This window comes from Chiroxiphia lanceolata, chromosome 15 (assembly GCF_009829145.1).
Source record: "Chiroxiphia lanceolata isolate bChiLan1 chromosome 15, bChiLan1.pri, whole genome shotgun sequence".
Taxonomy (NCBI): domain Eukaryota; kingdom Metazoa; phylum Chordata; class Aves; order Passeriformes; family Pipridae; genus Chiroxiphia; species Chiroxiphia lanceolata.
This window is the reverse complement of record NC_045651.1, coordinates 3,350,094-3,373,053: the sequence shown is the minus strand read 5'-3', so window position 1 is coordinate 3,373,053 and position 22,960 is coordinate 3,350,094. Positions and strand designations below refer to the sequence as shown.

General features: G+C 61.6%; 2 protein-coding genes across 2 annotated transcripts; one reads left to right on the top strand and one right to left on the bottom strand.

The window, feature by feature from the left end:
• Positions 1-934: 934 nt before the first annotated feature.
• Positions 935-7,699, bottom strand: HBEGF (heparin binding EGF like growth factor). Its single transcript, XM_032702624.1, has 6 exons — positions 7,577-7,699; positions 7,161-7,337; positions 4,752-4,929; positions 2,759-2,914; positions 2,555-2,647; positions 935-1,415 (listed from the first exon to the last, which is right to left on the bottom strand). The coding sequence occupies exons 1-5, from the start codon at positions 7,617-7,619 to the stop codon at positions 2,575-2,577; spliced, it is 627 nt and encodes a 208-aa protein (XP_032558515.1). The 5' UTR covers positions 7,620-7,699; the 3' UTR covers positions 935-1,415; positions 2,555-2,574.
• Positions 7,700-10,164: 2,465 nt separating this feature from the next.
• On the top strand, positions 10,165-22,868 carry SLC4A9 (solute carrier family 4 member 9). Its single transcript, XM_032702621.1, has 21 exons — positions 10,165-10,531; positions 12,084-12,244; positions 12,439-12,588; positions 12,698-12,759; positions 12,836-12,993; positions 14,712-14,796; positions 15,080-15,234; positions 15,825-15,941; positions 16,131-16,305; positions 16,522-16,655; positions 16,770-17,041; positions 17,624-17,679; positions 17,771-17,953; positions 18,083-18,196; positions 18,802-18,963; positions 19,119-19,297; positions 19,537-19,609; positions 20,512-20,580; positions 21,430-21,603; positions 22,558-22,704; positions 22,818-22,868. The coding sequence occupies exons 1-21, from the start codon at positions 10,266-10,268 to the stop codon at positions 22,866-22,868; spliced, it is 2,943 nt and encodes a 980-aa protein (XP_032558512.1). The 5' UTR covers positions 10,165-10,265.
• Positions 22,869-22,960: the final 92 nt, after the last annotated feature.

Genomic DNA, 22,960 nt, shown 5'->3' with positions numbered 1-22,960 from the left:
ACAGTCAGTAACTCATTTCCCTGGCTCTGGGACTGGGTCACTGCAGCTGCTGAGGCTTTAACTCTCCAGACCACAACACCACGGTCACTCCCCCTTGGTCACAGCTGTGTCCTTCAGCCTCATCACAACAAGCACTGGAAAGCTCAAGTATTGCTGTGTTCCCCCTTCCCAGCAGCTCAGCTCTCCTCTTTGCTGACTGGAGTTCCACACCTGCAGGGGCTGCCTCAAAGCTCTCTACCAGAGCCAGCATCTCTCTCTAATCTCAGCTCCCCCCAGGGAAGAGGAAAGAAGTGGTTTGGGGTTACTCTTACTGCAGAGTAATGAATCGCTCCTGAGCCATCATCTGAAGTGATGCTTTGTGGATGGAATGACTCCAGCCCCAGGAGCCTGCAGTGGCCCCAGGGACAGCTGGGATCCCCCACAAGGAAGGTGTGAGTCCACCTCTGGCTTCTTCTTTGCCAAATGATAGAATTATTTGGTTGGAAGGGACTTTTAAGATCATCCAGTCCACCTTTCACTAGACCAGGTTGCTCCGAGTCCTATCCAGCTTGGCCTTGAACACTTCCAGGGATGGGGAAGCCACAGCTTCTCTGGGCAACTTGTGCTGGCTTAAAACCAGGAACCAATCCCATTTGAATGGATCAACAGCCAGAGTGGCTTCACTCACACTGGAGGCAGCTTTGCTTGGTGAGCAGACATACAAACATCACACCCCCCCAGGGCATCAGCTGGTAAAGATGAAGCAAATCTCAAAAAAAAAAATCCACATGGGGCTGTCCTGGCTCCTCAGACTACACTGCTCCCCAGGGATGGCACAAGCTGATCCATCAGCCCACACTGCACACTCTCTGCTGCTGTTGGCAGCACCTCATCAGCAGGGCCTTCAGAGTCCTGAGTCCTTTCCACCTCCATCATTAAATTAACAACCCAAGCATTTGTTACAAAGTGTTATTTATTAGAATATTACATTGCACTTAAAAAATAAGGGAGGTCTGACCCCTGTCATCTTGACCCTACACGAAGGACGCAAGGCCAGACCTACAATAAATATAAATACTATGTACAGTTTATCTAAAATAAATATATAATTTAAAATGAAAAATATCTTGTTAAATAGCTGTTACCCTCCCCCCCCTCCCTCCTGCGGCGAAGGAAGCCCCGAGCCCGGTGTCTCCTCCCTTTCACAGTTTGTTCCTCGGCACTGCAGTGGACGGAGAGCCGCCGGGCAGCCGGTCCCTCCCACCCCCGAGCCCGCCCCGTCCCCGGAGGTGGCCACGAAGCTCCTGCAGTGCCGCCGCTGCCCGAGCGGCCCCGCCGCGGGTGCCGTCCTGGTGCTCCAGCGAGCCCCCGACGTGCCGCAGCCCCGCTGGTCTCGCCTCTTCCAGGAGGTAGAAGTGCGTTATTAGTGCCGACCCCTGCAAGAGAGAGGCGGGAGAGCTCACAACACGGGCCTGGGCTGCTCTGCCCACAGAGCACAGGGGGGGTAAAGGTGCTGGGTCCCACCCAGCCCGGCAGGAGAGCACTCGCACCCACCCAAGCCCCAGCTGCCACTCGCTGCCTCTCGGGGCCGCACCCAGCAGGATGGGAGCCAGCACACCCAGGAGAGGTGGGTAAAACATCCCACCCCGTGTCCACCGTGCTTCCCTTCCAGGGACCACAGCACTTTTCCCCCTGGACACATCTACCCCAGTAACCCCCAGGGCAAATGGGACAGTGAGGAAAGCCCTGTTCTAAGTCTCCTTCCCAAAAATTCAGCTCCAATGAACAGCTCAAAATCCCACTCCCAGCACTGTGACAAACACGACAGAAATTCTCCGAAGGCATTACTTCATCTTTACAAAGAACAATGACTTTTCTTTTTTTTCTTTTAAGAAGAGAAGGAGCTGTGATATGTATGGCCACGTCTAACGTCAGGGTTTGGATCAGACCAGAGGAAGTTTGACAGCTTTTCAGCACCCAGCCCTGCAGCCACCCCTGGAGTAGAGCACACCCCTCACCCACCACCCAGCCAGCCAGAGGAACATGGCATGGGCTGGCAGCAAGATCCCCCTGTGCCCAGCTGCAAGAGCATTACTTGCTCTGCTGCAAGTAATAAGCAGAGTGGGAGTGAAAAGGAAAGGGGTTTTTTACACATACATATAAATAGAAGCAATATCTAAGGAGGGGAAGTGACTCAGAGGGTCAGAGAGAGAGCAGAACAAGTGGGAAAAAAAAACCAAAACAGAAGCAGCTTCCCCACTGCCAAACATACCCAAAGCATGGAGCACTGGGGCAGGGCAGGGACTGGGGGCCAGAAAGGAGGAGGTAGGAGGAATGAAGGAGTCAGAGAACAGGGACTTGGGCAGGAAGGTGAGATAAGAGGGTTGGAGCCCCACAGGGCAGCCCAAGTTCTCTGCCCAGATCCAGCCAGCTGCTTCTCCAGGCTTAGGCTGCCTTCAACACTCCTGCCTGGCTCTGGCACGGGACCCACGTAGCAGTCCCAGCCAGCATGAACAGCAGAGCCCCCAGATGTCCACCAGCCCCACTGCTGCCCCCTGCCCAGCCAGGGGCTCACCTCGCCAGCACCCGGCATCCTCAGTGATTCACAGTGATGCCCAGCTTGATTTTCTCTTCGTTTTCTACATCGTAGCCACCCCTCTTGTGACACCTGCGAGGCCAAGCAAAGGGATGCTCAGGGCAAGAGGTCCCTGCCACCCTCCTCTTGCGCGTGATCTTCCCAGGGACACAGATTCCGAGAGTTCAGCCCCGTCCCACTCACCTGAGCATCAGCAGGGCTGCGATGATGACGAGACACAGGGAGGACAGGACAACAGCAACCACGGCCAGAGCCGTGGTGTGGTCGTACGCGCTGGGCGGGTGCTCCACCGGCAGCAAGAGGCCGTGGCACCGCTCTCCGTGATACCCTGGCTGGCATCTGGGCGAGAAGAAAAGTCATAAAGGTTGGTGGTGAGCAAGCACAGGAGGTCACCGTGTCCCCCCACACCCCTTGGAAGGCGATATCTCTCCCTGGTACTGGTAAATTAAGTTTCTCCTGCGCCAAGTGAAGACTCCTAGAAAGGTTAAACTCTCCACCAGCAGAAGGCACCAGGGTCTGTCTGCTGCCAGTCCCTCCCAGGCAGAGCCAGGCTGCCCAGACGACCTCTGGAAGTAGGAAGGGAGCAGCATGGCAGCTGGTCCAGCGCTTCCCACAGTGCAGGATGTCCCTGCACACCCTGACAGCCGAGAGGTGCCCCGTCCCTGCAGACTCGGGAGGTTACTCATGGAACAGAAATAATGCTCCCCACAGGGCTGTGAGGCTTCCAGTCCTTCCCAAGCCACAGCCCACTGATGTGACCAGATATATATATCCCTCTATATCCAGCACCACTGACCCTCGGGCTGATGTCCAAGCCGGGTTTAGCCCAGCCCTCCTCCCAAGCTCATAATGGCACATACCAGTGTTACCTCCCAGGCACAGCAGCAAGGCTGCACACAAGACAGAGGTGCAGGACTCAACCCAGCAGCATCCTCACTCCACCCCAATCCCCAGGGACCAGCCCAAGGAAGTAACACTCCAAGAGATGCTGTGACACAGGCAGCCAGCCACCAAGAGCACCCAGAACTTAGTGACACCAGTCAACAGTTGGCCACTGTTCCTAAAAAACATGATGGCTCTGGGAGATGTCACCCAGGGATGGGCTACCAGGCTGCAGAGCCCAGCCAACCCCCAAATCCCTCCTGCTTGCCCATGCCCCAGGTCCTCTTCAGTCTCAGGGATCTTGGCTGTCCCAGTCCCAGGCAGGGGTTCTGCACCCCACATTCTGCTGGGTCACCAACACAGAGTCGGCAGAGATCTCCCTTCACTGGCAGTCCCAAGTCCCCCATGCAAGGACTCAACTTCATGGCAGCTTCCACAGAGAGAAACTAGGAGACTAGAGGAGCTATGCAGAGCTTGATCCCTGCGGATTGCAGGGCATGAGATCCTGTGGGCACCATAAGCCAGGGAGCTATTATCTTCCCTGGGCTCAGGGCTGGGTGGCTCAGAGGATTGATAGTGAAGAACAAAGCCTCTTACATATCTGCCAGCTCAACTCCTGCCCACGTAAGCGGGGATCAAATGTGCACCCCTGGGTATTTCCCGTGGTAGCAAGTCCTATATCAAGGTGTCCCAGCAGCAGGAAAATGCTTTCTCCTCTGCTTGCCTCGTCTAGTCCCTTCTCTCTACCTGTACTCCAGGGGCATGGGCAAGCAGGGGTACACAACCCTGTCCTTCATCAGGCCAAGGGACAGCTTGGGTATGGCTTTGGCAGGCTGTCCCCAAAGGTGCTACTTCCAGTCCTCCTCACTGGTGCTACAGCAGCTCATCCCGCCTGCACCCCAACAGCCACAGGAGCCCCAAGCTTTCCGAGTGGGGGGTGCAGGGTGACAGGGTCAGGATAAGGTCTCCCAAACCAGACCTGCAGAAGCCCTCAGCTGCCAGACTCCAGCCCTGCACACCATTCTGCAGCCCTCAACACCACCGGTCTCTGCACAGCAGCTCAGCCGGAGCTCGCCGTGCCGGCAGGGAACGCTGGATCCAGGGCCACGACAGGCTTTGGTGGGGCATGGACACTGCCCAAGAAGCACAAGGAAGAGGCCAAGTCATAGCTGTCCCCGCACAGACAGAGAACATGCACTAAAAATATCCTGTCCGTTTTTCCTCTGCCCAGCCCAGAGAATTGAAGGAACCGTGACTAAGGCTCCCCCGGCACAGGCACACGCCAGCAACTCACATGCAGGAGGGAGCTCCCAGCTCTCGGATGTACTTGCACTCGCCGTGAATACAGAAATCCTTGTACTTCCGCAGGCACGGGTCTCTCTTCTTCCCCAGGCCTTTGCCTTTTCTTCTTTTATTGCCGTTCCCTTTCTTCTTGGGAGTAACCAAACCTTGAGGCTTTGACAGGAAGGCAACTGGAAAACAATTTGGGAAGGAGAGAAGGGCAGTCAGACCAGCCCCACGTGCCAGCCGGAGGGAAGGCAGAGCCACATCCCGGGACTGCTGCAATTGCTCAGCCCTGGCTCCCACTGCCCTTTGTGCCGGGAGCTGCCCCCGAGCCCGGGAGAGAAGGGGGAAAAGGCATTTTTTTCAGCTCCTCACAAATATCATGGCCTTTCTGATTCATAAGAACAATTCTCAAGGAAAGAAAGGAGTCGGGCAGGGGGAACAGAGCTTTATACATCTCAAATGCTGCTATTATACGCACCAGTTTCCACTGAACACAGAACGTTGCTAATTGCCCCTTTATCTGGCCTTTATTTCCCTGATGAGCGCAGGCTTTTCTAAGACCCTATTCATGGCTGTAATGGAGTCTCCTTCCCGTGGGCACAAGGATGCCTTGCTCACCCCAAGGCAGGAATAAAAGAGCAAGCCTGGCTTAAGTTTTGGTTTTGCAGAGCCAAAGAGGTGGGTAGGGAAGCGTTCCCATGAATTACAACAGTATGTTTTAATTGTGGTGCAGTGACCAGTGGTTTTTGGTGCCAGGCCAGCTCCCTGCTGGGTTGGTGGGAACTAGAGCACCAAGCTCCTTGCTCAGACACAGCCTAACACTAGCAACAGTACTGGAATGGTTTTTAAGATGTGCAGGTGCCCAAAAAAATCAGCTCCCAGCCTGATCTCACAAGGTGCTGAAATGCTAGAGAGCACTCGCTGGTCCAAGGAGGATTTTTTAGCTCCTCCCAAACCACCGTTTGGTATCTCCGGGAAAGGTGCACTAAGCCAGGGGCTGCTCGGGAAGGAGAGGGCAGCAGAGTCCAACCTGACAAGTTGTAACCTGCACAATTCCTTCTCAGCCACTTCCTGGCTCGTGACGGAACCAGGGCCTCCCATGCTGGCACACACCGGTTGCACACCTAGCGAAGTTATTTCGACATCCTTCACAGTGTGCCTGGAGAAAACCGATACTCCAGGAAACTCTGTGGCTTGGAAAAACCCTCGGATGAGGCTGTTCCACCCCCGGCCCTGCGGGTTATCTCCCGGACACAGCCAGCAGACACACAGTGCTGCTGACCCCCCCCAGGCACCCCCACTGCCACTCCCCCTCCCCGGGGCTCTGTCCCTTGGACAGCCAGAGAAGGTTGGGAAGGTCTTGCCGGTAGGAAAAGCGGTGCTGCCTCTCTCCTCCTGCTCAGGCACCCCAGGGAAGGTGCCTTCACACAGAGGGCAGATCTCTCTGACCGTAGCTCAGCTCAAGGCATCGAGACCGTGCTCTGACAGTCACCAAACCCTCCCGTTCCTCCCAGCCTGCCCCTCAGCTGGGGGTCAGCCCAAGCCCGCCAGATCGCTTGCCCTAGGACAGAGTCCCCTCCTCGGGGGATGCACAGAGGAGCAGGCTGGAGCATCTCCCAGCGGGAGGACACCTGCTTTTCCCCTCGGTGTGAGCGGCTCAGCCCAGTTTGTCACAGTCTGCTGGCACAGCCAGAAAGCAAAGTAAAACACGGGAAAACATGAGGGTGAGCTGTACGGGGCAGAGCACGCTCCTGGTGCCAGGTACTGCCCTCAGCGAGCCACGTGTAGGAGGCACAGGTACAGGTACGTGTCAACGCCTCCAGCCCGCGATGGGCCCCGTCCCACCCCCATGAGAGCCCCCGGGACACTCTCCGGTGCCAGCCCCGGTGGGAGGAGCCCCGTGCCAGCCCGGGTGCCAGCCCGGGAGCCCCGCAGAGTGGCAGTGCCCCCACCGCCCCCGTGCCGGCTGACGAGCCCTGCCGCGGAATGAGGAGCAGCCGCGCGTGGGCGGCGGTGATTCACGGCGGGAGGGCAGCGCGGGTCCCCGGGCACGGCCCCCCCGAGGGGCTCTGCCTCCACCGACCACCGAGCTGGGACCCGGCACCCCCGGGACCCCGACAGCCTCTGGCACAAGCGCCGCTGCTCTGTGCTGGTGCCCCATGCGCTGGCCCGACTCGGGGCTGCTCCCGCGGGCGCTCGGTACCCGGGAACTCCCTCCTCGCAGCGCCCTCCGAAGCAGAGCCGGAGCTGCCGCCGGGACACCCGCGGGGCTGAGCTGAGCCGAGCACAGCCCGGCGCCTCCGAGCCCCCCGGCTCCAACCGCCCCCAGCTCAGCCCGCCCCAGGATTCCATCCGCGTGGCGGCACACCCGTCCCGAGACCCCATCCCGCCCCGGAACCCCTCGTTCCGTCCCTACCTCTCGGCAGCTCGCTGAAGTCGTCCCCCGAGGCCGCTCCGCCGCCCTCCTTCTCCGGGCTGCCGCCGAGCAGCGGGGCCGTGGCCGGGACCGGCGCTCCCCCTCCGCCGCCGCCCTTGTGCAGCACCTCGTTGTGCAGCTCGTCCCGGCGCAGCCCGCCCGCCGCCGCCGAGCACACTGCGGGGACAGCGGTCAGATGGGACAGCTCACTCACACTGCCCTGCCCGGTACACCCCCTCCTCCCCACGCGCGACCGGGACCGATCTTCCCGTCTGCTCACACCCGGGCACCCTCCACCCGGGGACCGCAGCCCCGCCCGGGACCGCGTTGCCCAGGACCATTCCCCGACACGTGTCCGGGACCCTCCAGGAGAGCCCGGCGCTGTGATCCATTGCCGTCCCCACGCGTGTCCGTACCTGCCGCCAGCAGCGCGTGGATCAGCACCGCCCGCCCGTCCATGACCCGCGGGCACACACGTCCAGCCCCTGTCCCGCTCCACTCGGCCCCGCTCCGGTGCCCGCTCTCCGGCAGCGCGGCCCCGCGCCGGGTACAAGGCGGCGGGCGGCGGGGCGGGGCGGGGAGGGGCTGCCCGGCCGCTCCGCCCCCGGGAAGGGCTTCCCCACCGCCCCCAAGGGGGGTTCCGCCGGCCGGGGACGGGACCAGGGCCAGGGGTCGGTGGGGTCTCCTCGCTCCCGGAGAGGACAGGACCTGACCAGCCACCGCCGTCCCGCTGCTGGTGGGCGGTGGGAGCCTGGGAGTCGCAGGGTCCCTGCAGGGCGCAGAGGGCAGGCGATGGCCGAGGGGACACAGCCTTTCCAGCCTTTTCCTGTGACTGGAAAGCGTGGCCTCAGGCAGGGGTAAAGGAGGGGGGTCCCGGTGCGCCCCTGGCCCCAAGCCCTGGCTGACGGAACGGGTGCCTGGGGTGAGCCGGGGGTGCCAGGGGAGCGAGTGCACCTCACAGGAGGAGCCTCAGATGAGAGGCAGGACCTCAGGGTGCAGGGCTGCACCTCCTCCTGGCCCTGATAGGGAACAGACTGCCATCCATGCGCCATCCTGCACATGGGAGGTGGTGGCAGCCAGAGGTGGTAGCAGAGACCCTTTCTGTCCCCAAGGCTACCTTTGTGCCCTTATAGAGCTCCTGTGACTGATAGCATCACAGCCTCATCTCACAATCCCCCCTCAGCCAGCTACTGTCCTTATCCTCATCCCAGCCCTCTGTGCATGGGCACTGCCAGCACTTCCCTGTCCCCTTCACTGCGCTTGCAACCATGTGTTGTGTTTGGCCCAACCCTCAGCCCAGGTGACAGCCCAAAAAACACTACTGACACCAGCACTGGGCAAATGCAGGGTCCTGCCCTGGCTCCTGTTGAGGCCGGCCATGGCCTCTGGCCGGTTCCTCGAGGTCCCAAGCCCCCAGCCCACGGCTGGTTTGGGCTCAGCAAGGTATGAGCAAAATATTCCTGCCATTGTTGTTGGTGTCTCCAAGGAATACTGCCGGATCTGGCACCCCCCGCTCACGCCCTCCTCTTCTTGCTCAGACTTGACTTTTGCAATTGTTTGCGGGATGTTTTTCCTTCCGCCTCCTCCGGCCATCAGCAGCCCAAAGCCTCTGGCAGCAGAGCGAGGGGGTGGCCTGGGTGAGAGGCTGTGTCCCTGGGCAGCCCTGCACCCTGGAGCCCGGTCCCTGAATGGAGATGGGATTTTTGTCCTTGCCAGTCCCCTGTCACATCCCCAGGGCCAGGCCAGGCGTGCACGGGTGGCGTGTGCCAGCAGCATTTGCCAGCTGACCTGGCACCTCCGGAGAGGGAGGCACCGGCTCACGTCAGCAGCCAGGGAGGCTGTTGGCACAGAGGGCTGGCAGCGGGCAAGGGTGGGGGGTGTGTGCAGGCTGCCAATCCTGCCTGCCTTCTGCTGCCTGCCTCTGCTCCCTGCCCCCTGCCTCTGCCTCCCAGAGCCTCCCATGACCCCTGCCCACCTCCTGCAGCCCCTCACAGCCTCCCTGCCTGCGCCTGCTGCCAGTCATGCCCAATCTTATGCCAGGGGGCCATGCTGGGGCAGCTCACACAGGAGGTGGGGGGCTAACACCTGGGGAGGTTTGGGTGCCTCATAGCATCCCTGACTGATCAACCATGTGCCCTGCTGCCAGGAGTCTCCCTGTGTCCCCCACCCTGGGGGCACCACTCCACACACCACGGCACCCACTGGTATCACAGAACAAACAGCCTGGTGAGCACCCAGGGCCTGATCCTTGGCCCCATCTCCTGTAAGGCAGGTACCAGGACCCCAGGGACTCACATGCCCACCCTCTGCACTCTCCCAAAATGTAACACTGCTGTGGTGGTGCCTGGCCCTGCTCCAGCTGTTCCTGGGCCAGATCCTGCCAGCGCCAGCAGGCTCCAGCACAGCCTGCCCGTGCCGGTGCTGCGGGTGTTTGTGGTCCTGTTTGTGGTCCTGCCACTGTGTTTGCACTGCACACAGCCCCACAGTTTGTTTGCAGAGGGCCGAGGGGGCTGTCACGGTGATGGTGGCCCTGCCACCCCATCCCTGGCAGGGTGCTGTGGCTGTGACCACATCCATCTACTCCCCCACCACAGCCCACACAGGTGCCCTCTGTCAGGCTGCAACCCTGACACCCTCCTTGCCCTTGTCATCACACCCTTACTCCCCTGTTCTGGATTTGCTCAGCGGTGCCACATCCTTCCCCAACCATGTCCCCACATCCGCTTTCCTAAGGAAGAGCTGCACAGCACCCTGGCAAAGTCACTGATGCTGCCACCAGCTCTTCAGGATTGGCGCTGCCATCACCTCACCAACGCCTTGTAGGGTGCAGGCAGGACTGGGGACACGCTACTCCCCAGGAGCAGCCTTGTCCATGTGGGTCACCCAGAGCAGGCCCAGGTGGGCAGCTGGATGTGGCAGGACCCAGCCACAAAGGGTCCCGTGGGGCTGACCCTGCTGTTTTGAGATGGTTGTTTTGGGCTTGGCTCCTGTGTATTGGTTTGTGGCCAGTTTAAACCAGTTCACAGCTTTTATAAGGTGTGGGATGAGTGGGATCCTGTGAGTGCCAGAGGGAACCCAGGCCTGTGGCTGCCAGTGCCGGTGGCCATGCGAGCCCACATGCCCGGGGTGGGTGACACAGCTCTCCAGGAGGCAGGGACCTGCTCACAACCCAGACCAGACTGGAGCAACCTCGGAGCTCCCTCCCAGGCTTTGGGCTGCAGCATCTTCCCCTCCAGGATGGCCCCAGCGGCCAGAGGAGCTGGTGTTGCCCCACAGGAGGATGGGGGGGATGTCACCTGCCCGCTACTCTTCATCCAGCTCAACCAGCTCCTCAGCACCCCAGAGGGGCTGGAGTGGAGGGAGTTGGCCAGGTAGGCAAACCTGTGAGGGCCACGCTATGGGAGCCCAGCCTTCCAGCTCAGCTGGAGCCCAGGGCATCCCCCGAAGCCGGTGGTTCCTCAGCCTCGTCCCCAAAGCAGGGCTCCGGTGCCCGCGCTGGGCTGACTCACTTCATGGGAAAGGGCAGAGTGTCAGGCAGGGCGGGCAGTGACCCTGCGCGGGCACAGCGCCCTTCCTCCTGCTCCTCTCTGCTGCCTCTCCAGGGCTCCAGCAGCCGCGCCGGGGCTGGGATGTCCCGTACCCCACAGCACTCCTCCTCTGCTGGGCAGGGGCACAGGGACGCAGGCTACAGGGATCTGGGAGCAGCAATGCGTCTTCCCCCGGGGTCGCAGAGTCTGCGGGGGGTGCCAAATCCGCCGGGCTGTGGCTCTGCCCAGCCCCCAGCCCCCTTGTCCCCGCACGGCTGCCCCGCCGGGCACGCTCTCCCCGTGCAGCACGGCGAGTGCCCCGCGGCAGCGCGCCCACCCCGGGGGACAAAGGGAAGCTCTGTCTGTGCCCGGCGTTAAAATATTTGGCACTGCCTGAGCGTGGAAACAGCTCAAGACACTTCTGTTCTGACTCCAGCCAGCGCTGCTAATGGCAGGACCACCCCCAGTCCCGGTGCAGCCAGGGGATGGGTGGGCTGGGAGCTGCCCTGGGGAGAAGGGCTGGGGGATGCTGGTGGGTGACAGATGGGACATCAGCCGGCACTGTGTGCTCACAGCCCAGAGAGCAGAGTGTATCCCGGGCTGCACCGTGGCAGTGTGGGCAGCAGGGTGAGGAGGGGGTGCTCCCCCTGTGCTCTGCTCCAGTGAGACCCCCCCCCCCCGGGACATCACATCCACCTCCTGTTCAAGAGGAGGCCATGGAAATGATCCAAGGGCTGGGACAGCTCTGCTGGCACAGCTCTGCTATGGTGACAGGCTGAGAGAGCTGGGGTTGTTCAGCCTGGAGAAAAGAAGACTCCAGGGAAACCTCAGAGCCCCTTCCAGTATCTAAAGGGTCTCCAAGAGAGCTGGAAAGGGACTTTGTCAAGGGCCTGGAGTGCCAGGACAAGGGGGAATGGCTTCTCACTGCCAGAGGGCAGGGTTAGATGGGATATTGGGAAGAAATCCTTCCCTGTGAGGGTGGTGAGGCCCAGGCACAGGTTGCCAGGAGAAGCTGTGGCTGCCCCATCCCTGGAAGTGTCCAAGGCCGGGTTGGATGGGGCTTGAAGCAACCTGGTCTAGTGGAAGGTGTCTCTGCCCCTCTGTAGAGGGGTTGGAACAAGATGAGCTTCAAGGTCCCTTCCAACCCAAACTATTCTATCATCCCATGACTGCTGAAATCCCCCTGATCAGATTGGAGCAGGGTGTGGGTCTGCAGGAATGGGGACGTGACCACCTTGGCTGCCCACCTGCCCCTGCTGCATGAACCCACTGCAGCTCCCTCTGGGCCCCCCAAACCCCATGCTAAGCTCAGAGATGGACACAGGGTCCAGCTCCCACTGCCTGGCACGGGACACAGAACTGCCTTGCTGCTGACCCTGCACATCTCCCCGGGCAGGTGGATAAAGTTCGAGGAGAAGGTGGAGGATGGTGGGGAGCGCTGGAGCGCACCCCACGTCCCAGCCCTCCCCCTGCACAGCCTCTTCCAGCTGAGGACATGCCTGCAAAAGGGGACGGTGCTCCTGGATCTGGATGTCGCCAGTTTCAAGGAAATAATCGGTACGTGGGCAGTGCAGAAGTCATCTCCTGGGATGGGCTGGTCCCTGGAGAAGGACAGGCCACCAGGAGGTGCCTGTAGAACAGCATTGGTGAATGACAGCCGGGCACCTGGCGTGGCTGCTGCTCCAGCTAAGGGGGCTTTTCCCTGGGCAGCGAACCAGGGGGACTCAGGGCTGTCCCTGTCTCTGCTGCAGACAAGGTGCTTTCTGGGCATCCCGAGGAAGCAGAGCTGCAGCCTGCATTGAGGGAACGCCTGACAGCCCTCCTGCTCCTCCAGCCACGGCACCAGCCCACGAAATCCCTGCTGCAGCTCCTCGCCGAGCTCACCCTCTCTCCCTGCCGAGGTATCCCACCAGGAATCCTTCCAGTGCCACCAGCCCAGGGCAGTGTCCACACTGCCTGTTCACTTGCACATGTGGATCTGCAGGAATGGATTCTTCCCTTTCTTTGCAGGGAAGACCAAAGGCAGGTCTGAGCCCAGAGCCCAGCTCTCCAAAACGCCTCTTAAGGAGCAGGTAAGGCAGGAAGGAGCTGGGCTGGGAGCAGCTGCTGCATCCCAGGTGCCCAGCTGCTGCATCCCTTTCCTTTCAGCTGAGAAACCGCTTTAGGAAGAAGGTCCCACCGGGAGCTGAAGCTGCCCACGTTGCTGTGGGTGAAGTGGAATTCCTGGAGAAGCCTGTCACTGCCTTCATTCGCCTCAGGCACGGGGTGTCCCTCGGCTCACTGGCTGAAGTTGCTCTCCCCAGCAGGTAACAGAGCACGGCCCATGCCCCTGTTCCCTCTTTGTCCCTGTCTCCCCATTCCCTCCCACACCACACAGGGCTTTGCTTGGCCAAAGCAAAGGGAATTGCAGCCAGTGCCACATACAGTCCCAGAATCCTGCCTCGCTTCTTCCCCTCCGGCTTTTCCCAGCTCCTTAGGAGCATTTCGGGATGGGCTGAGAGCGGAGTATCTGTTGGGCAGCCTGGGAGGGACATCCCCTGGGTCATCCCCATCTGGGGTCTGCATTCCCTGTCCTTCGGAGGCTCTGGATGCTCTCCACTTATTGCCGGGAGCACGGGGCTGGTGGCGGGACGTAGGTTCGTAAGAGTCTCTTGCCCTCCCGCTGCCCACGACGCTCTCCCGAGCAGCGGGACGGGGTGGGGGGAAAGAAGCAGGGAAAGAGGTTTTCCCTCATGGCTGAGGAACGCAGCTGTGAGAGTAAATGGTCCGTGTGTCTCTTGAGCTGGGCGCTTCCTTAGGGAGCGCGCGGAGGAGGCAGGCGGGGATCAGGAGGGACATTGCCACCTCCTGGTCACTCTGCCCAGAGCACCCGTCCTGCAGGAGCTGGGAGGAGCAGGACATCCACCCACCTGCCGCTCTGTCCTCGGTTGCAGATGGGTGGCAGGTCCCCGTGGGTGTCGAGGGTCTCATGACAGCCCCTTGCCCTGAATTTCCCCCCCTCAAACAAGAGGGGAGAGACAGTTCGTCCCTACCCATCCCTTTGCCAATGGTACCATCCCCTTTGGTGGCCATGCCAGGCTGTTCCAAAGGCACAGCCACCACCTCGGGGCTGTCTCTCTCTCAGGTCCATCTCCAAGGTTTTAAGGTTTTCACATCGATGTGGTGCAGATGCCCGGGTGACAGCAATCCCGGGTGGCTTCTGTCACCTCCCATCCCCTTGGAGCAGACTCCGGGGGACCTCCAGCCCCACATCAGGGCTACAGCAGGTTCTGCTGAGCCCCACTCAACCCCACTCATGCTGCTGGAGGAGTTTCCCTGCCCCGTCTCTGGAGGTTTGCTCAGAGCAGTGTCCTGGAACTGCTCAGCAGCCTCAGGGTTCCAGGACGGTAACAGTTTCTGCCCGTTTTGGAAGGGAGGGCTTGGTTAAACATTTGGCTGCACTGTCCCTCTGCAGACCTCATTATTTTGCACCATCCTCTGAGGTGTGGGATTTTCACCATATTTTACCAAGGACCCTGAACTCCCTTCCCAGTCTCCTCCCATGTCTCCAGAGTCCCGTCAAACCTGCTGCCCACGCTGCCAGCAGGCTCTCCTTCCCTAACACTCCCCTGCATCCTCCCTGCGAGCAACATTCCCGGGAGCACGATCCCACAGACACCTCCAGCCAAGACCTTGATCCCACAGACACCTCCAGCCAAGACCTTGATCCCACAGACACCTCCAGCCAAGACCTTGATCCCATAGACACCCCCAGCCAAGGCTGTCTCCTCCTCTGCCCCAAAGACTCTCCCCCCACACCCCGAGCCCCGGTTTCTGCAGACCCTGTGATCCAGTGGGGTCCTGGCATCCCATGTTGTGGGCTCTCCATGCAGTGGCAACCCTCTTAGGGTGGTCACTCCTTAAGGTGGCAGGAGCCCTCCAAGCCTGGCCAGCTGCTGTCCCCAGCATCCCCACGGTCTCCCCTGGGAGAAGAATTCCCCAGGGAGCAGAGGGCTGCTCCAGAGCTGTGCTGTCCCATCCACAGGTTCCTCTTCATCCTGCTGGGTCCCCCCAAAGTGAAAGCTTACCACGAGGTTGGCAGGGCCATGGCCACGCTGCTGATGGATGAGGTGAGCCTGGAGCAGCACCCATGGCTGGGATGGGCCTGGGATGGTGACACCAGGGCTCTTCTCCTCTGCAGGCTGCAGGGGAGGGCAGAGGATGGAGTGAACTGGTGCTTTCCCTTGCCTAGGATAAGAAAACTAAGGTTTGGGGTGGGTCTGTAGGATGTAGGGGCACCGGTTGCACTGAAGTGAGTGGGTTTGTTCCTTGGTGAAGGCTGCAGGCTGGGAGGAGGGCTCCAAGGGGTTGAACACAGGGACACGGTGGCTAAAACACAGCACCTCCCCACAGCTCTTCCAAAGGGTTGCCTGGCAGGCTGAGCACCGAGAGGACCTCATCACAGGGATGGAGGCATTCCTGGATGAGCTGATTGTGCTTCCTCCTGGGAAATGGGACCCCAGTGCCCGAATTCCTCCGCCGAGCTCTCTGTCGTCCCCGTGCAGGAGGTGGGCTGGGGGGAGGGCACCCCAACCTCTGCCAGCCCCTCTGCTGGGCCCTGGGGGGCACACCCCTGCCTGTGACATTGAAACTTCCATCTCCATGGGGATGAAGCTGCCCTGGAGCAGGGAGGTCCTCCCAGCCAAGCCCCTCTGCAGCTCTGGCCAAGGACCACAGCTCCAGTCCCTGATGCTGTTAGTCCTGCTGTCCCACTTGGCAGGGGGTGGCAAAACCAAGCTGCTAGGAATGCTGGGATTCAGCACTCGGATGTGAAGCCCATCCTCTGAGCAGGACACCCTGGGCTCTGCCCACCTGCTCCAACAAAACTAGTCCTGTGAGCTCTGGCTCCAGGGCTTGCTGGAGGAGATCATGGTTGGGTTGGAAGGGACCTCTAAAGACCACCTAGTCTAATCTCCAGTCTCTCCTCCTTCTCCTGATCTTTCTCCTCCTCATTTTCAGGGGATACACAAGGTCCTCCAACCCTGCTGGCACCCCTGTCCCCTCTCCATCCTCCCTTTGCCCTCACAGTGTCCCCTAGGTGCAGCTGGCCCCTGAGGGTCCCAACCTGAAGCCTGTCTCAGGCTCTGCTCTGCCACAGGACCGCTGTGGACCCACCAGACCAGCAGCCCCATGGCAACGGGGACATGGCAGCAGCTGGGGACAGAGCCAGCCCCGGGCACCCACGCTCTGGGGAGGAGCTGGAGAGGACGGGCAGGTGGGTGCCTGGAGGGATGAGGTGATGGGTGACGGATTTGGGGCAGGGCACTGGCTGTCATGGGGCCACCAAGCCCCTCTGAGCTGGTGTTTCCCAGGGAAGGGACCATCCCTTGCTGGGTGGCTGTGTGGGGGGTGATGCCCAGCTGTGGGGGCTGCTCTGAGACCTCCCTCCTCTCCTCCGCCCCAGGCTTTTCGGGGGGCTGCTGCGGGACATCCGCAGGAAGGCACCGTGGTACTGCAGTGACTTCTCCGACGCCCTGCACCCCCAGTGCCTCTCAGCAGTGCTCTACATCTACCTGGCCACAGTCACCAATGCCATCACCTTCGGGGGCATGCTGGGGGACGCCACTGCCAACATGCAGGTCAGCAGGGCCGTGGGGTGCCCGGCACCAACCCCGCTCAGCCCAGCCCACGGGGCTCCTTGGTGCCCACCTCCCACCAGTGCTCCTGGAGCATCCTGAGCATCACCCCAATCCTCCTCCTTCCCCCAGCACTGACCCTGCACTGTGCTGCTGGGAGGGACAGGCCCAGGACCCCCCTCCCTGCCATGTGTCTGGCACCCCTTCCCTGCATTTCAGGGGGTGCTAGAGAGCTTCCTGGGCACGGCCTTTGCTGGCTTCATCTTCTGCCTCTTTTCGGGCCAACCCCTGACCATCCTGAGCAGCACCGGCCCCGTGCTGGTCTTCGAGCGCCTCCTCTTCTCCTTCAGCCAGTGAGTTCCCTGGCAGGGATGGATCCTCAGGCCACTGTCCCCTGGACGGGGCACGGGCCACCATCACTGCAGGCGGGTGTCGGTTGTGAGGTTTTGGGTCACTCTTCCCCCGAGGGACCACAGCCTGGACTACCTGGAGTTCCGCCTCTGGATTGGGCTCTGGGTGGCCTTTTTCGGCGTGGTGCTGGTGGCCACTGAGGCCAGTCACCTGGTGAGGCACTTCACCCGCTTCACCGAGGAAGGTTTCTGTGCACTCATCAGCCTGATATTCATCTACGACTCCCTGAAGAAGATGCTGAGCCTGGCAGACGCCTTCCCCATCAACTGGCAGTACCGGCTGGACAACGTCACCTCCTACAGCTGCACCTGCAACTTGTCCAGCCCCGGTGAGCCCAAGGGCTGCAGGTGGGTGGGGAGCAGGAGGCTGCTGCCCCAGGACCCCACTGGAAACCTGCTGCCTGGCCAGATGCTGGAGGAGGCTGTTTAATCCCATCCTCACTTGCCTGACCACATCGCACCTTCCTCCACTTCCCTCCGTGTGGTCTGTCCATCCATCCCTGCCTCCTGGAACTGCCCTGGCACCAGACAGGGCAGTGCCAGGAGCATGGAGAACCTTGGCCTGGCTCCCGTGGCTCCAGGATGGGGGATGGCAGGGGATGGAGGGGTTTGCTCTGCCATTTCCAGCCCAGTCTGTAAACCAGAGAATGTTTCCTGGGGCTTGAAGATGTGTCCACACTGACCCTGGAAATAGCGCCCACACCAGAAGGATCAGTGCTAGGCCAGCCTGGGGACAATGGTGCATCCTCCCTTGGTGGGACCCAGGACCAGGGACCTCCGGGATCCCATGGGGCCCCATCCAGCATCCCGAGCCCTTGGGGAGAGCCTGAGGACCCACACTGATGGCAGCACTGTCCCAGTTATCCCTGATAACAACAACAGCAACACCCTGACCCTCCTTCCCTTTGCAGGTCACAGCTCTGCAGGGAATGACACACTGCTGTCCTCACCCCTGCTCCCCCCCCAGGTACAGCCCCTGCTCCCAGGCAGGTGGGCGAGGGGCTGGGATGGGCCCCAAGTGTCCACACACGACCCCTCCTCACCTCCTGTCCCTGCAGCCTCCCGCCACCCCAGAGGGGCTGAGCAGGACTCGGTGCCTGGATCAAGGCGGGCACCTCCTGGGCACCAGCTGTCAGTACGTGCCCGATGTCACCCTCATCTCCTTCCTGCTCTTTGGGGGCACCTTCCTCTCCTGCGCCGCCCTCAAGCGCTTCAGGAGCAGCCGCTACTTCCCTGCAGGCGTGAGCATCCCTCTGCCACCCCTGTGGAATGGCCACCCATCCCATCAGTGTGGGGATGGCTCCAGGGGAAGCTGCTGGAGCAGCCCCCACCCCAGGCACCCCAGGAACCCTTTCCATCTCCACGTGCAGGTGCGGAAGCTGGTGAGCGACTTTGCCATCATCCTGGCCATCCTCGCCTCCTGCGCCATCGATGCCACCCTGGGCCTGGAGACCCCCAAGCTCCTTGTTCCCAGCGAGCTGAAGGTGCTGGCAGGGTGGGCACAGCACTGTCAGGGCGTGGGGCTGTGCCCCCCACAGTGGCAGTGTTGTCACTGTCCTTCCCACTGCCAGCTCCAGCCCTACGGGGGTGTGGGCTCTATGAGCAAATGAGAAGGAGCTGAACAAATCCCATGCTCTGTAAATAACCTGGCTCAGGCCTGGGCTGACCCCATCCCTGTACAGCTCACACTGGAGGAAGAGCCACAGACTCACCTCTGGGCTTGGGCTCCCTGTCCTGGGTGTGTGGTGGGGCTGGCAGTGGCTCAGACCAGCCTGTGCTCACTGCCACCTCCCTGGGCTCACCATCATCACTGCCCAGTGCCACCTCTTCCACCTGCTCCACCTGTCCAGCTCCTGGCTTGTGGTGTCCAAGAGCAGCCCCCTGCTCTGCCACAGCCAGGATGTCCTTGTAGGGAACATGGTAGGTCACGGTGCCCAGGAGCATCCCCAGGATAAAGGAGGATGCTCATCCTCTCCACATCCCTGGGTGCCTGTTGGGCTCTAGCCTGGGCACTTGGGGCTGGTCCTGTCACCCTACTGTGCCACACAGAGGTGGGTGGCAGCTGCCATGACCCTTCTGCTCCCCACAGCCCACAAACCCAGCGCGGGGCTGGATCATCGTCCCCTTTGGAGCCAACCCGTGGTGGGTGTGCCTGGTGTCTGCAGTGCCCGCCGTCCTCGTCACCATCCTCATTTTCATGGACCAGCAGATCACAGCCGTCATCCTGAACCGCAGGGAGTACAAGCTGCAGGTGAACAGGGGACAGGGAAAGGACCCAGGTCCCAGCTGGGCCCCGTGGAAGCAGCCGGGGCAGAGTGGGACCCCAAACCAGCCAGTAGGGTGGGCAGACCCCATCACTGCCACCAGCAGTGCTCACCCCCAGCCCTGCTGCCTCTCCCCCTGCAGAAAGGAGCAGGCTTCCATCTGGACCTCCTCTGTGTCTCCCTGCTGATGGTTGTCACCTCTGTCACCGGCCTCCCCTGGTACGTCTCGGCCACCGTCATCTCCCTGGCACACATGGAGAGCCTGAGGAAGGAGAGTGAAACCTCAGCCCCTGGCGAGCACCCCGAGTTCCTGGGCATCAGGTACACAAGCCTGGGCCCCACTTGGGGGGACCCTTTGCCCGTGGCTGCAGAGCCAGGGGACAGGGACATGCCCACCCTGGCCATCAGAGCCGGCTTTGGGGACACCGGTGTCTCCCCAGGGATGCTCCCCTTCCCTGTGCCCATCCAAGCTGAAAAGAGCAGAGACCCCAGAGCCAGGAGGGCAGGCAGGGGGGTGGGCTCCCAAGGGACCCCTGTGACACCTGCACTGCCACACACAGGGAGCAGAGGCTGACAGGCCTGGCCGTCTTCATCCTGATGGGAGTCTCCGTCTTCATGGCCCCTGTGCTCAAGGTAGGGAGCCTGGATGCTGGGTGGGCCTCTTTTCCTAGGCAGGGGGGTGGCCATAACCTGCAAGGCTGGGGAGTTCCTTGTTCCAGCGATCCAGGGAAGCCTGGCTGGCAGGCAGGGAGCTGTGCAAAGGATTTGGGCCAGGCAAAGGATTTGGCTCCCGTGCCACAGGAGGGTCAGCACACCAGGCACTGTGACCATGTGTCAGCTGGCCACTGTCCTCGTGTGCATCGGGGTCCCCTGTGCTCCCCAAACACACCCCACCCTACCCTCCACACTGTCACATGGAGGTCTCAGCCTGGCTGCTGTTGGTTTTCACCTGCTGCTGCTGCTGCAGTAGGAAAAGCCCCTCCAGTGGCCCTGGATTACCTGGGGGCAGGTGGGAGGTGCCTTTTCCTTGACCTCTCTCCTCACCCCTGAGGCTGCCCTTGCACAGCCTTTGATATGGGCCCCCCAACATTCTCATCTCCAAACTGGAAATACGTGGAACTGAAGGATGGATGAGGAATTGGCTGGATGGCCAGGTATAGAGACCTACAGTCAGTGTCCCAACATCCAAATGGAAACCAGTAATAAGTGGTGTCTCCCAAGGGTCCCTACTGGGACCAACACTATTTAACATCTTCACCCAGGACACAGACAGCAGGATGGAGCTCGTTTGCAGGTGACACCAAGATGAGAGGTGCAGTGACACACCTGAGGGATGGGATGGCATCCAAAGGGACTGCGGAGGACATGGGCCCACGTGAACTTCACGTGGTCCAACAAGGGCAGGCTGGGCTGCTGGGAATGAAGGAGGCAAAGGCTGTGGACACACATGGGGGCTTTTACACAGGACAGGACACTTGGCAGGCACATTCCCCCAGGGAACAGCCCCGCTGACCCCCCATCCCGCTGTCTTGCAGCACATCCCGATGCCGGTGCTGTACGGGGTGTTCCTGCACATGGGGGTGGCGGCGCTGAACAGCATCCAGGTGAGGGGGGGCTGCACTGGGGCTACTGGTGGGGGCTGCTTTGGGGATCAGGGGGTTTGCTCAGCACCACCTCCCACAGCAGAGCCCGGATTTTACCTCTGCAAGATGTGCAGCCTGGAATGGGGCTGTGTCCCCGGCCAGGCCCAGGACGAGGAGGGGGAAAAGGACCTTTCTGGGGCAGAGGGAAGGGAAAGGGAGGTGTCTGGGATGCTGAGGAGCTGGATTGACTTGTGCACTGATGGGTCAGGTGGTCTGGGAGAAGCAGAGGGACCAGTGGATAATCCAGACTTGCTCTCAAAGCCACAGGGACTTCCCCACCTGGGAGCTGGGGACCTGCTGGTCCTTTGGCCTTGGTATTGCTGCTACTGAGCCAGCTCTGTTCTTCTCCTGAGAAACCCATGGAGAGGAAAAAAAAAATCCCCACTCCAGAATTATCTACACCACTTTTCCCTCTAAACAGTACAATTTCCTTGCAATTATCCAGCTTTGTAGGACAGGCTGGGAAAATCCCTCCCTCCCTCTGCCTGGGAAACCCAGAGCTGTTCTCTGGAGGCTGCAGCAGTTTCCTGCATGCAGGGAGTTCCATCAAGGGCTGTTATCTCACAGTTAACCCATTAAGGCCACCTTGAGTCCTTTTGTAGAGGTCTGCCTGGAAAGTGCTCCCCCTGGCCTGGGGGGGGGGTTGGTACCGGGACCACCGTTCTTGCAGACAAACGCCCTGTCCCAGCATCGGCACAGATGGCAGGAGGGCTGAAACGCAGACACAAGGGCAAAACCCCCATCCTGCCGGCCCCGGGGCCCAGCAGGGAGGTGGAGGTGTGTGATCCACCCGCTGCCCTCTCGCTGCAGCTCCTGGACCGTGTGCGGCTGCTCCTGATCCCGGCCAAGCACCAGCCAGACCTCCCCTACCTCCGCCACGTCCCCCTGCGCCGGGTGCACCTCTTCACCGTCATCCAGCTGCTCTGCCTGGCCCTGCTCTGGGTCCTCAAGTCCACCACTGCCGCGATTATTTTCCCAGTGATGGTACGACAGCCCTTGAACCGGCAGCGCTGCCTTGGGGTTGGGCTGAGTGCTGCCCACCCCCGTGTGGCGTTCCTTTGGGAAGGGGACACTGGTGCTGCCACCCCAGTGGGGTCCCTGGGATGTTCCTTTGGGAAGGGGACACGGGTGCTGCCAACACCAGTGGGGTCCCCCTGGGATGTTCCTTTTGGAAGAGTCAGCGGTGCTCCCCAGACAAGTGGGGTCCCTGGGATGCTCCTGTGGGAGAAGACACGGGTGCTGCCCACCCCAGTGGGGTGTTCCTTTAGGAAGGGGACAGGGGTGCTGCCCACCCCAGTGGGGTCCCTGGGATGTTCCTTTGGGAAGAGACAGCAGTGCTGCCAAGACCAGTGGGGTCCCTGGGATGCTCCTGTGGGAGGGGACACGGGTGCTGCCCACCCCAGTGTGGCATTCCTTTGGGAAGGGGACATGGGTGCTGCCCACCCCAGTGGGGTGTTCCTTTGGGAAGGGGACAGGGGTGCTGCCCACCCCAGTGGGGTCCCTGGGATGTTCCTTTGGGAAGAGACAGCAGTGCTGCCAAGACCAGTGGGGTCCCTGGGATGCTCCTGTGGGAGGGGACACGGGTGCTGCCCACCCCAGTGTGGCATTCCTTTGGGAAGGGGACATGGGTGCTGCCCACCCCAGTGGGGTGTTCCTTTGGGAAGGGGACACGGGTGCTGCCCACCCCAGTGGGGTCCCTGGGATGCTCCTTGGGGTGCTGCGCTGGGTGGGGGCACCTGGCGGGGTCGCAGCGTGGCTTTGCCACCATCCTTCACCTCTCGGGGCAGAGCCGTGGGGTTGTCACTGCCGGGCAGGTGCGGTCCCCTGGAGGGGTGACCGGCCCTGGGCTCTGCCGGGGTGACAGCGGGGTGCGACAGGGCCACGCTGCCCTGTGCCCCGGCCCCGGCGGTGCTGAGCCGTGCCTGTCCCCGGCCGCAGCTGCTGGCGCTGGTGGGGATCCGGAGGGGGCTGGAGCGCGTCTTCCCCCCGCACGACCTGGCCTGGCTGGACGGGCCCCCGCCCGGGCCGGGGCCGGCGGGGACGGAGCGCCGGGAGCGGTCGGAGCGGGGTGGCGGCGCCCAGGAGGTCGGTGGTGCCCCGGGAGCCCCGAGGGGCCGAGCCGGTTACGGGGCTGGTGGGGGGGGGGCGCCCGGGGGTGGGCGCGGTGCGACCCCGAACGCTCTGCTCTCCCCCCGCAGCTCGAGCCGATGAACCACCCGGGACCGCAGATCAACCTCTCCGTGAACTAGCGCTGGGCAGGGCGGGGACATCGCCCCGAGCGGGGGGGGCGCAGGACCCCCAAAATCCCCCCAAAAGCCCCCTTAAATCCCCCCGGCCCCCC